Below are 15,684 nucleotides of genomic sequence, written 5' to 3' on the forward strand. Positions count from 1 at the left end.
TTGAAGGCAAATAATAATATAAATCAAACAGGGAGATGTACATTGGACAACATGTTAAGAATCCGTTTGTCACGACCAGACAAAGAACCAACTGACCTTGGTAATGAATGAGTCATCTGGTTCGTTGATCTATAAACAAAAGATAAAATACAAGAGGATAGTTTCGATACTAGGAATCTACAATCTTCTATCAAAAGGCCTAGGCTAGACACATCCATCTCATAAGAGTGGATAGCTTTGATCACTAAGAGCGCATCTGATTCGATGATAACGTTGCTGATCCAGCTAAGGGCCTCACGTACACCTAAAGCTTTTGTTGTTGTCGAATGGAAATTGCCAGGAAAACAGCCATATATAGCATTGATTATAGCTCCTAAAGCGTCGCGAATTATACAACCATAACCCATTCGAAGTGGATTCTGAAAACAACTGCGTCTACATTGCATTTTACAAAGTTGATTTAGTTCGATGAAATTTTATTTTTTAAAAAAAATTGAGGTGATATTAGCTTTATATCGTATCATCATTCAGCTATTGAAATCAATTGAGAAGATTCATACATCTATATTTTTTGTTAGCATATTTCATAATTAATTATGATTCACCATGAAATTTTTTTAAAAAATTTTACGCTAGTAACAAAGAGAGAATATGTTGAGAAAAAAATATTTTAGTAACATTTAATTTAATATTTAAATTACATTTATTCACTCGTACATGCAATTTTTGTTGCTTAATTAATGAATCCTTATAAACAATAATTAGTGTGGACTGCCCCTAAGAGGGTGTCCAAGTTGGTGGAGTAGACAGACTATTGTGTTAGTTTGGGTATTTACTCGGTACGCACCGAACATAGCGGCTTCGAATTTCTACGTCACAAAAAAATAATAATAATAATTAGTGTGGACTAAAACATCAGATCATGTTAATCACACCCCTTCTGCTAGAAGAATGGAGGTGTACTCTTCAGTTCTTCTTCCCTCCGGAGACATGAATGGACTTGGAGCCGTAGCTTCAATCTTGGCCGTAGGTAGAGGTGGTATGTGTATTTGCGCAATCCCTTCAAGAACTTGCACGATTCCCCCCATCCTAGGCCTAAGCGTCGGCTGCTCTTGTATGCACCAGTAGCTCACTCGAATGGCTCTCATTACCTGTTCCATATCTACCTCGGATCCCACGAGCCTTTTGTCCATAATTCCTTCTATATTATCCTTCTCAAAACACTCTTCATAAGCCCAGGAAGAGAACTTCTTCTTGTTAGTTTCGGACGAGACTTCGAAATTGCGCCTCCCGCTCACCATCTCCAACAGCACCATCCCGTAACTATAGACATCTGCTTTCGCGGTTATCGGAAGGTTCGCGAGCCATTCGGGGGCTATGTACCCTCGAGTCCCCCTCACGTTGGATAGGCTCCGGTGCCTCTGTTTGTCCATGGTCAAGAGTTTTGCGAGCCCGAAATCGGAGACTCTGCAGTTGTAGTTCTCATCCAGGAGTATGTTCTCGGGCTTTATGTCACCGTGAAGGATGCAATCCCGGCATTCCTCGTGGAGATAGGTGATCCCTTTCGCCATTCCTAGCGCGATTTTGTATCTACTTTGCCAGTCGAGGACTTTCTTGTCGAATGATCCATTGTCGGAACTATATAGAAATCTGTCGAGTGAACCATTCTTCAAGAACTCGTACACCAGTAATCTGTGCCGCCCTTCGGAGCAGTATCCTAACAATCTCACCAGATTTAAATGGTGAGTACTGCTGATAGTCGCCACCTCCATTTTGAATTGTTTCTCTCCTTGTCCGATTCCCTCCAGTTGTTTCACTGCGACGACTATTTTATTAGACAGAACGCCTCTGTAAACCGACCCGAACCCTCCTTCACCGAGCTTTTCCTTGAAGCCCTTCGTTGCCTGTACGAGCTGCTTGTATGTGAATCGAATGGGAACTCCAGAGGCATACTCAGAAGGTGAATACTGAGAAAGTAAGCTTTCGTATCCCGGTTTCGACCTGTAATGGAGCAGTAAACCACATATTAATATGACCATGCCCAAACTTCCACCTAAAGCCGCAACAACTATCTTCAATGAATCAGATTTCTTGTTCACTTCTCTTATACTAAGCGGTGGATTTGGCAACGCAGGATCACAGACCTTCACATATGATGTACTAGTCAGAGCTGGAGACTGATACCCACTGACAAATCTTGATTTTTTCATATAACAAACTCCAGTGCCATCTGCGAAGGAAGTTGAAGCTACACAAACAGAATCAGTAAGACAATTAAACCTGCAAGCCTCCATGTTTGCTGTAAAGAAATCAGAATCATATTCGGGAGGGTATGACAAGAAAACAGAATTATTCAGAAGCACCATTGCTCTATCTGGACAATCTTGAATATCCTCTTTATACTTGCAACCTTTCCTACTGTCTTTTGGATCAATAAGCTCAAAATTCTGCGACGGACATCTACAAATTGGGGCAAATCCAAGCTCATCATAAGTGCAAATTCCCATATTTCCGCAATAACCAAAAACCCGACACTGATCGCTAACTGCAGTCCATCTCACAACTTTGTTCCCACTTCCACTACTCACAGAAGAAGTGTAAATCCTCAAATTCCCATCACCATCCAACTTCACAAACCTCAGAGTATTACCACGGATCTCACCATAATCATTGTCACGAGCTATCAGACGCGGATTACTCGGAAACAGAGGATCGAAAAGCTGAAAAATCCCTTCTGGTTGCATACCTAGGCTTGGTGATTTCACGGTAAAGTTACTAAGTGCGTCCATGGGTAAAGAGCTATAATACAACACAGTGTCATTCCATCGGAGGGTTAGATTTCCCGATAGCAGCAGGCGAAAAGAGTATAACCCAGACCGTAGAACATGATTAACGGTGAAATTTTGTCCAGTAAGAATTGTATCGGTGGGATTATCAAAGGTGGTCCACACCGGAATGTCCCCCTTCTTGAGCTCGAAATTACCAGAATCACCAAGGGAAGCCACCGTTATTCCGAGCCCAGAAGTATTGGACCGCCACACTATGGAACCACCCGTCGAGCTGTTGAGAAGCTGGAGGTCTCCGGAGGGTAGGAAGCTCAGGGTGGCGGAGGAACCAACCGCGCCGCCGGGATCGCCGCCGGCTTTCCAAATGGGGATCCCGTTGTATGTGATGGCAGCAAAATAGGTGTTGTCAGATTGTTGAACGAAAGATAAGATGAAAGTGTTGTTGGGAGATTTCCATGACTGATGAGGAGTGGAAGCATATAGGGTTGAACCCGGAATTATATCTTGTGCCAAACAGGAGCCACCTGAGCAAATGATGCAAATGAGCAGAAATTTCATGTAGCATGATGGGAACTTCATTTTCTTGGTTCCCATATCCTTTCTTTATTCTGAGATTGAAAACAGAGAATGACAATCAAATTAATTAAAGGCAACCAAACAACATTATTATATCTCCGCACTAGATTTTTTTCTAGGAACCAGGGTCCACCTTGGCGACCAACGTGTTTGATTCTCTCCACCAACGCCTAAAAAACGCCAATTTTAGATGCTGATGGAGAGAATTTTTGCACCTAGAGTTTGGAAAAATCGTAAACATGAAAGCTGTAGTTCTTGATCTTGATTTTTTCAATGCCGTAAACCTCATCTTAATTGGATTTTTCAATAAATAGTTATGCTCATTCTCCCAAGATTGGTCGATGCATCATTTGCCACGAACCAGTCCAATGGAAGTCAGACTTGTCTTATGAAGAGATATTTGTCCAAATTTTGGATACACAAGTCATAAAGTTGAGGAACAAGGAAATCAAGATGGCTAAAATCCGTCACCTATGATTTTCTTAGTATTATTTATTTAACTATGATAATTTGCTTGCAAATACATTGATCTTGAGGATTTATATAATGTGTATTAAAAAATATCGATGATACGTTTTCACGCCATAAAATAAATATATAATAATTGGACAAATTTTGTGGGAAAAGTGGAAAATTAAAGAGAACTTTATGGTGGGTTGTTCAAATATTCGACCCATTATAATCTTGGTTTTTCTTGGTTTATTTTTGTTGCATTGGATGGATGAGTCAAGACTCAAGCTTGGCCACTTCTTCTCCAGAGTATAAATCACGTTCCTCGGATTTGTTGACACAAAGCTAATTCATGAAAAAGTGGATGATCAGCGTAGTTTATGTGTTATTATGTTAATTTGAATTACTTATTAATGTATATCGATGGATAGCAGTTGAGATTCTCAAGATTAAAAAAAAAAAAAAAAAGTGGACGACCGATTGATTACCAAGTTGAAAATTTTTATTAAATAAATCAGGCTGACTTAGGTCAATTTGAGACTTGGTTTAAGAATATTTTATCAAGAAAATATATAAGGGTTTTTTTATATTAAAACCATAAAATGATGTACTCATTGCGTGGATGTATCATGTATTTCAATAATTCATGTAATTATACAGTTGGCCTTAAAATACTTCTCCAAATGGGAAACTCGACTCAACTAGTACATACAAAAACTTTTTAAAAGTATTTCCATTATCGATCAAGGATGTTAAAAATAAGAGGAAAAGATTTATATTAATGATTAATAATATAATTCATGAAAGTGATATCCAGGCAAGCGCCCATGGCCTAATGGATAAGGCGTCTGACTTCTAATCAGGCGATTGTGGGTTCGAGTCCCACTGGGCGTGATATGTCTTTAGGCTATAAATTATTTTATGAGGATTTTAGTCTTTTAGATTTTAGATTAGATTGACCCATTAGGAATTTTGGGCCAACGAGGCCTAATGGATAAGGCGCTGACTACTAATCAGAGGCGATATTGTGGGTTCGAGTCGCGTGATTTCTTTTGGGCCTATAAATTATTTTATGAGGATTTTGTCTTTTCATTGACCCATGGGAATTTAATGCCAACGAGTTCGACCATGGCCCAATTATTTATCACTTGACGATCCTCTTCGAATTCAATAAACCCAAAACGACATAAACAGGTCCATGACCCCATGGGAATTTTGGGCCAACGAGTTCGACCTTGGCCCAATTTTTATCACTTCACAATCCTCTTCGCATTCAATAAACCCAAAACGACATCAACAATGCTCATGACCCTAAAAGGGCCAACGAGTTCGACCTTGGCCCAATTTTTTTATCAGTTGGCCATCCACTTCCCGTAAATAAACCAAAAACAACAACGATTTTCGCCTATCCATACTCTGTTATCTTTTATTTATTATTTATTGTCAAAATTGGTTATTAATAAAATTCATTTTGAAGTCGTATATATGAAATTTATTCTCGAGTAGGTATCTTGTAAGATAAGTTAACATACTCATATTTACAATAAAAAATAATATATTTTTATGGGTGACACAAATAGAAGATTCGTCTCACGAAATTGACCCGTTAGACTTAGACCATCTCACATGAATTTTTGTGTAGATCCATATCCATGATACAAAAAATTATTTTGTAAATATACATAGCTTTTCTATTAGTTTGAATTACGATCAATAGATATATAATAATTTTTATTTATATATAAATTTAAAATTAAATTTCAATTAAAAATATGCAATTAAGGGCCGATGACTTTTAACTAATAGATCATCAAGATCTCAAGTTTATGACGAAATCTCGAATTCAAGACTCAATGAACAATCTCTTGTCCTCCAACTTAAAAAAAATGTAATTAATGGGGATTCGATTCCCACAAATCTAGGGGAAATGCACAATACGTCACGATATTATTATACATGGGGATCAAGTGTATTCAAAATGCCGCTATTACCTTAAATTTATGTATGAATGATTAGGGTTTTTATTATGTATGTATTATTCACACACATATATGTGTGTGTATAAAGGGTGGGTTCTACTTATGATTAATAAACAATTTACTGGTAGCACTGGAGTAGGAAATTCATATAACTAACTCCAACTACATCAACCACAATTTAATTTTTTATTTTTACGTGGGCCCTATCATTTTGTTATAATTTCGGCTGTAAATGAAACTTTATTGTTATTGGACCACAGTGGATTATATAATAAATAATTGAAATATATATATATATATATATATATATATAAAATTTGATTAAAAATTGCGATGACATGACATATGAATGATATAAGAGATGATAAGACTTCACTAGTATAGTTTCCAATTAATTAATTGGTGGCTAATCACATATCATATAATCATAATCACCAATCACCATAATAAGATTATAAGAATAATTAATAAAAATCCTTTCTCTATGGGTTTAACCTATAAGTAGGGTGGGTCGGTACGGTATACCGTACCGAAAATCGGATACCGTATCGAAAAAATCGGTATGGAATTTTTTCATATCGATACCGTATCGTATATCGAATATATCGAATTTTCGGTATATCGAACTTTCGGTATGGCGAAAATCTATACCGTGTACCGATACCGAATTCAAAAAAAATTCGGTATATCGAAAAAATTGTCGGTATACCGAAAATAATTCGGTATACCAGCAAATAAGTCGGTATACCGAAAATTTTCATCTATATATTTTTTTAAAAAAATTATTTTTCGGTATATACCGGTATACCGAAAAAAAAATTATCATACCGATATCGATACTGAAAATTTCGATACGGGTATGATACCGTACCGAAATTTTCGGTATCCCGATTTTTTCGATAATTTTTTCGGTACGGTTTTTCGGTATTTCGATATTTCGATATTTTTTCCCACCCCTACCTATAAGTATTATATATATATTGGCTCCTTTTTTTTTTTTTTACTTTTGTACATCAAATTATTGATGAGTGGATCGGAGCTTGAACTTATGTTCTAGTATGATATATATGGGCATCTTTTAAATTTAAGGAAGAAAAAATATTCATTTCTCCAAACTTGAAATTTGTGTATTCAAACATTTCCAAAACACATAGGGTGGTTGTGAGCGCTCTATCAACATTCACTTTCTATTTTCTTGATGCTATCAATCCAATAACTAGTCGTCCACAAACCATTCGCGCACACGTGTAGCATAAAAGATTAATTTATAATTTTTATATGCTTTCATTTATATATATATATATATATATATATATATATATAAAGTGGAAATTGAAAAAAATAATAATAAGAAAAACCCTTAAATTAACAAGAGTTACGAGTTATTACCAGAAGTGGAGTTTGGCCAAGAAACATGCATGTGTCGTGTAATGGTTTATAATTATATATGGTGGCACTTCAAAGACTAAGTAATTAGGTGGGGAAAAAGTACGACGAATTAAACTTGAAGGAGATTTAAGATGAACATTTTAGTGCATGATAACAAAGTTAATGATTTATATATATGGGCTTTTTAGTAAAAATGATTGATTATACCATTGATACATTAACATCGAAAATTACTTGAGACGAGTTCTTTGAAATAGTTTATTTGTATTGAATTTTTTTCTTTGAAGTGAGACATATATGTTAGCTGCCACGATTGATTGATTCTCTACACAAACAAAAAAACAATTGGTGCATGCATTAATTGGATTTCATGCGTTATAATTTATGGGATTCGTAAATAACCTAATTTTGATGTTTTATGTTTTATTTTTTACGACATGTTACACGAGCCAATTAAAAAAAATCACACCTTAATACCTTATACAATTATATAATTAGCACTGGTTAATTGCTAGTTAAATATATTGAAGCCTTTGATTACCATAAATGACTTAACAAAGGTTTTTGGCTAATTTCCTTTGCATTATATAGTTTTAGATGTTCCTTATTTTAGGGGTGGAAATGGGGCATCCTTAGTGGGAAAAGGAATCCTTTTGAATGGGACCTTTTCTAAACATTAAAATGAAAAATATTTATAAATAAATACTGTTATAAACTTTTTGCCATTAGTGCTGGCCTCAAAAGTGCAACATATTATCAGTCCATAAAGGGATATGTGTGTGTATGTGTGTGAATATTGTTAAGTTTTTATGCTTGGAACTTTAATTAACTTTTTCTTGCCATTTAATCATTTCAATTCCCATCAATCTTTCCTTAAAAAGTTTATAATGCAACTTGGAAGGTTGGGTCATATATAGCTTGATGATAAATGGAAAAAAAATGTTAACAAGAAAAACTTTAATTAATTGGCTCAAAAAAAAAAAACTTTAATTAATGTATTTTTTATTTAAAAAATTCCCAAATAAAGGCTGAATTTTCTTATAATAAGAACCATTATTTATACTCATTATTATTATACAGTGTTCCTAAACTTTATTGCTTTTGTTAATGTGGCTGACTCCCTTTATGTATGTATGTTCTTTAGCTATAATTCTCCCAAATGCAATCTTATATAGAAACTGATATTAAAATTTCAAGGGGATCAATCCATTATAGTTTTTTTCGGATACGTAACAATTCATGTTTATATTTATATATAACTATTTTCAACAAATATATGACTCACTATGACTTATGAGATCGAAACAAGCTTGGTTACGATCTAAAGATGAAAAAATTTTAAGTTTTATGTATGGGATTTTTTTAATGGAAATTTATGTTCACATTCCACTTTTTTTTTCAGGAGTGTAAAAGATTTAATGATTCAAAAAAGAAAAAGGTGTAATTAAATGTTTATGTTTTGATAGCTGCCTGCCCTAATTGGACAATGTCTACAGCAAAGTAATAACAGCTATGAAGTATGAATTGGCTGAATTTGACCATTCTTAAAACACAAAGTACAATGTAGCATTCATTACTAGTATACTTTATTTTATATTGTTCAAATAAGAATATTTTAAATTTTAATTATGACTGGACAAGATAATAAATATTCAGACACGAAAGTTTTTATCGGCTAAAATAGACAGCTTTTCGAGCGAGATAACCCAAAAATGAATTATCTCGCTCGAAATAAATATTCAAAAACACAAATATAATTTGAGTTTTTTTATTAAAAAAAAATTTACTATATAATATTATTATATTCTTCTTGCTTTGATGAGTTATTATGATATGATTCTTCTTATTTATCACGAACAAACTCTTACTTCATAGTTTTACGTGACATTTTAAATTAATTTTGGTTTTTGATGCCCACTATTACGTGACATTTTAAAAAATTACTTCATATTTTTTTTCGAGATGGACCTCATTATCATTGGTCAATCTCTGAGTTAATTTAATAATTTGCAAATCAAGTGATTTTGATGCGATAAACTCGTTCGAAAAAAAAAATGTTGATAGGAAAATTAAACTCATGATCATTAATCAATTTTTTTTTTAAATTTTTATATGTTTAACCTTGATGGCCCCTATTTTCGTTTAACTGTTTTGCGTGACCCATTAATTTCACGCGTTGGAGCTACCATCTAATTATTATAAAAGATTATAGCTTTTAATCCTTATCTTCTTTATTTATTTAATTTATAGATTGTTAATATAAAATTCCAGTGGTCCCTCAAAAAGTATCTCAATTGACAACTAATACTACAAACAAACAATTTAATTATTACAAATATTATGAAATTTAATGGGAAAATTTATTTAGGGAAAAATAAATAGACACTTATAATTAGTTTTATCAAAAATTATAGATGATATATAATAATTATATAATTCAAATAGTTTAAGATGTTAGCTTAAAAAAAATAGTTTAAAATGTTATTTTCAATTGTGTTGCTAAGCAGATACAATTATTTAATCTCAACAAATATCTTCTCCAAAGACATCAAATCGTGAATTTCAGACTCCTTCTACGTATATTTTCTTTATTTCTTCACAAAACTGTTACCCACGATGGAAATTTTTTCATATATCAAGGAATAGGATAAACTCACCGAGATATGTATGCGTCCGTTTTGAAAAATCGAGTAAATATAACAAAATATGATGTTCAAATATATATATATATATATATATATATACGAATTAATTCATAATTTTTTTTTTCATAATATTGGGTGGATATGGACCATACAGTTGGATCCATCAAGGGCTCATTAAGAAGGAAAATGAAACATTCTTGTAGAATGAATTAACTACAGAGCATGGCATCCGAATAGGATGGAAAATTATGGGAGCGTATAAATGATTTATCATATTCTTTAAATTTTAAAAAATATAAAATATTAATTTGGCCAAAAACAATGCAAATTTTGAACATATAATAATGATAATAATAATAAAATTATTATTATTACTATTATTATTATCATTATATTGGTTCTTTTTTTCCCTTTTTTTTTTGTCGGCAATAAGAAAATATGAACATATTATTGCTTGCCCAATAATTGACAGAAATTAGTCATAAATAAAATGAATTTGCCTAGAATTAAACTTTCTTGCACTATCTCAACCTTCACCTATTGTTTGGTTTGGAGACCCTTACCCAACTTGGCTTGTGGATGTAGCCAAGAATGATTTATATAATGCTTAGTTTGCCTTGACTCTAAAAAAAAAAAAACAAGAAATCTTGCTTGCAGTGAGAGAAAAAGTACTTCAATGAAAATATATGCATTATTTATTTAGTATAAAGTATTAATATATATATATATATATATATATATATGTTACATAACCACATTTAGCAAAAAATTTGCTAGACATACTCCCTAGAGAAAATGTTGGGGAATCATATCATAATCATGGGTCAAACATTCATCTACTTCATCAACTCGAAGACCCTTTGATGTTGTATTGAATTATAAATTGATGTATATGAATGGTGATTACTTAAATTATAAATTTAAATCCATGTTTTAACACCCCATTTAGACCTTTGATCAGGATGAAATTTAGTTTAAACTAAAAAAACGAATATAATATAAAGATTAAAGGTTTTCATTGATTAGTTTGTGTAGTAACCGCCACGATCGACTTGATCCACCTACGCAATTATTTCATTTAATTACATATGCGCACATTAAACATTGCAAATAAAAGTGCTGTATTAGTTTGCGAACACGTGTATGCCTAATTACTATGAAGGCATTATAAGTAACAAGTGCCACCAACAGTTAAAATTTTTCCAAAAGATTACTCCACCAAACAGTCTTGAAACTGTCCATATCATCATTGTATGATTTGATAGAATATATGAATATTTTTCTCTATTAATAAATAATAATGAGTCATCTTTTTTATCAAAATTTTTTTGAAAAAATCCGTCTGGCATACATATTAGCTAGCTTGATTTAGAGAATTCATGGCTATTGTATTAATTCGAAAGTCTATCATATATGCATCAAATGACCGTGAGGGCAAGTTCCATGTATTTATTAATTTATTTTTGAGAAGATAAATTAAAATATTGAGGGTTGAGGGGGATTATTGAAGATCTCAACCTATAATTAGGTGCGGGCGATATGGCTAACAAAGGAAAAAGGGGGCGCCCAAATCAACAGCCTCAAGTTTTACACCAAAGTTTCAATTCACTTTCCAATGAGATATTTGCAAACACCAGACATCCCAACTGTTTCTTCCTTCGAAAACCCACGAGGACTCTCCCCATTAATTTAATAACAACAAATTTAAGTGTTTTTTTTTTAGTTATTTGAAGCCTAGATATACTGTTAGTTCGACCATATCCTCAAAGTGATAATTATTAAAGAAGTGACGTGACAAATCCTTAAACCATTAAATTGACAATTAAGGTAATACCCATAAAATAGGTTGAATTCAATCATTTTCGAGATAGTCTCAATAACTATTAAATTAGGGATAAATATCCTCAAACAAATTACGTAGTGATGGTTAATAAGAAAATAATAAAGAATAAAAAAAAAAGGAGGAAACACGCACCTAATGCGCCATAACATCATCTTGATCTTGATGTTGTAAATATGTGATAAACAAGTAATCGAATACTTAGATGACCGAGTATTATTATTCTTTAGCTATTGATTTCACGATTAGGTGAATTTTCAAACTTGATAGTGATGACATAAAAAAATGAATACAGATACTTACTTAATAATCATAATTTAAAAAAGAAAAAGAAAGAAGGGTGACTTTAACAAAGCAATGGAAAAAATCATAGTAGATACACTATATCTTAATCAATTGAAAAGATTTTTTTAAAAATACATTAAGAAACGAGGGAATATGACCCACTATATGATTGATGGGTCCAAAGGGCCACTAAATATAATTGTCTTCCTCAAGTATCATGTGGCTTTGTTCATTTTAAAGTCCGGGACGAGAATCATGCATTGTGTGACCAAAATCACTCTTTAAATTCACGTTTTTTTTTAAAAAAAAAAATAGGCAACATTTTTCAAGTTACAAAACACAAGAATATAATCCCACCATTTGAGAAGTGGTCTAAATTAAACAAGATTGGGAATTGGGTATATTTGACACTTGGGAGATGGGGAGAAAACAAAGCACACCAAATATCAATGGACTAGAGGGGAAGTAAAGCAACAAAATCAGTTGCTCGAGGAAGAAAAGGGGGAAAGAAGAAGATGAGTGGCACTAAAATCAAAAGATTGTGCACAAATTAACGCAAGAAGGTTGAAGTTTTTGAGAAGTTTTGTAACTTAGTTTTAGGAGCCCAATTCCACTCCAATCTGGTCAAACTTTTATCACACCCCAATGAACTCATTCTTACATCATCATTCTAAACATTATCATCAAAACACAACCTTTTTTTAATTTTTTTTTATATATAAACCCAAGTTTAAATAATATTATTGTAAACCTCAAATCAATCAAATTAGCCCATCGAATTGATTTATAGCTGATTTTTCTTCTTTCAAAAACATCAATTGCTTGGTTGATTTTTTTTTTTGTTTCCCCAGTGAGTGGAATCAGAGCTCGGGAATTCTATTCTTTCTTGCAAATTCTCTACCAAATCGACGAAATAATTCATATTCATACATATAAAAAGAAAATTCTATGGGAACTCGAAATGTTTGTTGTCCCTCAAAATTGCCAACTTTCACTCTCATTCTTGGAGTGAAGGGAATGAAGGGGATAATATCTTTGCTCTTTTCTTTTAACTTTCTTCCCATTATACAATGAAAATGGCAGATTATCAATCATCCTATCCCCTGTATAGGAAACACTCATCATTGCTCCCAACATTAATCTTTTTTTTCAACCTTAGAAACCTGAGCTTCTAAGATTGATATTCCCTCTTTTTTCCATCCCCATTTCGTATAATTCCTCTGCTTTTGCCTTTGCCCTGCCCCCTCCTCCCTATCCTACCATTTAAATATCCCTCTTCGAATCCTCTTTTTTTCCACCTTTTCTTTATGATGGATACTTCGTCCGCTAACTCTGTTAATGGCTTCTACAACTTCTTGACTCGTGGGATCGATGATCTCGAACGTTTGTTTCTGTCCAACAACTTCATGTCCATTCAGTTCCTGCAGAGGGTTCTGTCCCTCTTGCGATCTTTCCACACCCAGTTGACTCTTCTGGTTCAGAAGCTTCACTTGCCTGTGGGCGAAAAATGGCTCGATGAGTACATGGATGAAAGTTCCAAGCTTTGGGAGGTCTGCCATGTGCTTAAAACTGGGATTTCAGGAATGGAGAATTACTATTCTGCTGGCCTTAATATCACTTCTTCGCTCGACGCCCATCGCCATTTAAGCCCCCAGCTTTTCCGACAGGTGATGCATACATACATACATACATACATAAAGAAAGTTCCAAGCTTTGTGTTTATTCATTTCTTGATCGGGTAAAACAGGTTATCCGGGCTTTATCAGGATGCAGGAGAGAGGCCGTGGGGCTGGAGGAAGAAAACAGGTCATTGATGGAGACGAGGATCGAGCCAGAATCATTGAAATTCGATGAAAGAGTGTCTGTGGAATCAAAGCTGAATGGATTCAATGGATTCAGGGGAGTTCTATACGCAATGAGAAATGTGAGTTCTCTGCTTCTGATGATCCTGCTCTATGGATTGGTTTACTGCTGGCCAGAGTCGAACTCGTTAGGGAAAGGATACGAAGGCCGCCTTCTGTTGGGATCATCCTTGATGATCTCCACAGGCAGGCTACAACAGAGGGTGGCCTCGGAAATCGATCAGATGTCGGGCCGGCCCGGGATTCTGTTGTATGAGTTCAGGAGATCAAGAGTGGCCCTGGATGAGCTGAGAGCAGAGGTGGAGAGGAAATGCTCGCAAGGGATGGTGGAATGGGAATCGGAGGTGGGAATAAGGGAGACAGTGGAGAGTTTGAAGGGGTGTTTTGGTAATTTGAGGGCCGGGACTGAGAATATCATCGGACAGCTTGATGATTTTTTTGATGAAATTGTTGAAGGCCGGAAGAAGCTCTTAGATTTCTGCAGCCATAGGTAGATAATTTAAGAGGCCATTAATTCCAGGGTGAAAAAAAAAAGGGATAATACAACTAGTGGTAAATTAGTAACTTGGTTCATGGCAACTCTTCATTTTACTTCTATATTATATCTTTCTTGTTTTTTTAATGTGGATTCTTGCTTTAAAAATGGTGTCATGGCGCGATAAATATGATTTTTTTTTTTTGGGTAATGTTTAATGGGAATCAAATAGTGTGTTTAAATTTACTATGTTATTTTGAATTTAAATAAACCAGTTTGAAAGTAACAAACAATAAAAAATAAAAAAAAAAGGGAAAAAAAATTACATGGTTTTCATCATAGAATGAAGCATGAGAATCTAATGGCCACTCAAAAAGATAGAGCATCACAGTAAAAGAGCAAACATGACAAGACTGCAACAAGCTGTAATGCAAAGCAAGATATACATGTTGAAACCAAACAAGAAAAAGTAATAACAAACAGAGCAAGTGTAAACAAAAAAGAGGAAAGGAATGGAAACTTCTTTCCAGAAAGGTCAAAATCTTGGTAATTCATTTGGGTAACTTTTGAATTATTTTGTTTAGGGTGTGGTATTCTTTTATGAGTATTTAATGAACTTTGGAGGTGTAAATGACTGGTTTATTACAGTGAAAAGAGGTATGATGTTTTGGGACAACATTAGATTCCTGGATTTGGCTTTAATGTGAAAAGTGGTTGCATTCTTTTGCACTCTCTGAAGCTTTTGTCTGATTCAGTTAGTTCCCTTGAAAGCAATGGGTTTCATGATCATCAAAGCTTGCACTTCCCCTCTCCCCTGCTGCCTCCACCACCCAAGGGCCCAATGAGGGCTCTGCATGTTACTGCTATTCTTTTTTTTTTTTTTTTTAACAATAGAAATTAAATTATGGGTTTTATTAATAATGGATAGAACAAGAAGTAAAAGTAGATTAGAATGTATTTTTTTTTAAAAAAAAAAAGTGGTTTTAATGTATCTTTGCATCAATTCCATTATGATTTTATCCCATAGTTGCCATTTTCTTCCCTCTTTTCCGGGTGGACTGGGAGAGAAATTGATGATAATTAATGTTATTATTATTATTATAAAAAAACAAACAAATCTTGGGAGTCCCTTTCTCCACCATCTAACCGGATCTCATGCTTTTTGTCCTTTGCCAGAAATTCATGCCTTCCTCGCCTTTAAAAGGGTTTTTTTTGGGGGAGTTAAAATAAGATTGAATCATTAAAAAATTGCATAATCATTGAGTCAAAGAAAATATTTGAACAAAATGCAAATAATGCATGTTGCTGGTGGTTTTAGCAACATTCCAGTCTTCCAACTAACACGGTCCAATACAGACCCTTTCAACGCGTAATATATGTTTACCGTATTCTTGTGA

General features: G+C 33.8%; 2 protein-coding genes and 1 non-coding gene across 3 annotated transcripts; 2 read left to right on the top strand and 1 right to left on the bottom strand.

Annotated features, from left to right (window-relative positions):
* Window positions 1-814: 814 nt before the first annotated feature.
* LOC140882568 (G-type lectin S-receptor-like serine/threonine-protein kinase At1g34300) lies at window positions 815-3,404 on the bottom strand. Its single transcript, XM_073288641.1, has one exon. The coding sequence runs from the start codon at window positions 3,378-3,380 to the stop codon at window positions 930-932; it is 2,451 nt and encodes an 816-aa protein (XP_073144742.1). The 5' UTR covers window positions 3,381-3,404; the 3' UTR covers window positions 815-929.
* A 1,229-nt stretch (window positions 3,405-4,633) lies between these two features.
* On the top strand, window positions 4,634-4,706 carry TRNAR-UCU (transfer RNA arginine (anticodon UCU)). The gene has a single exon. It is a non-coding gene; the product is annotated as a tRNA-Arg (tRNA).
* Window positions 4,707-12,810: 8,104 nt separating this feature from the next.
* On the top strand, window positions 12,811-14,484 carry LOC140884446 (uncharacterized). Its single transcript, XM_073291216.1, has 2 exons — window positions 12,811-13,617; window positions 13,698-14,484. The coding sequence occupies exons 1-2, from the start codon at window positions 13,258-13,260 to the stop codon at window positions 14,304-14,306; spliced, it is 969 nt and encodes a 322-aa protein (XP_073147317.1). The 5' UTR covers window positions 12,811-13,257; the 3' UTR covers window positions 14,307-14,484.
* Window positions 14,485-15,684: the final 1,200 nt, after the last annotated feature.

The sequence above is a fragment of the Henckelia pumila genome, chromosome 2 (genome assembly GCF_033568475.1).
Source record: "Henckelia pumila isolate YLH828 chromosome 2, ASM3356847v2, whole genome shotgun sequence".
NCBI lineage: Eukaryota > Viridiplantae > Streptophyta > Magnoliopsida > Lamiales > Gesneriaceae > Henckelia > Henckelia pumila.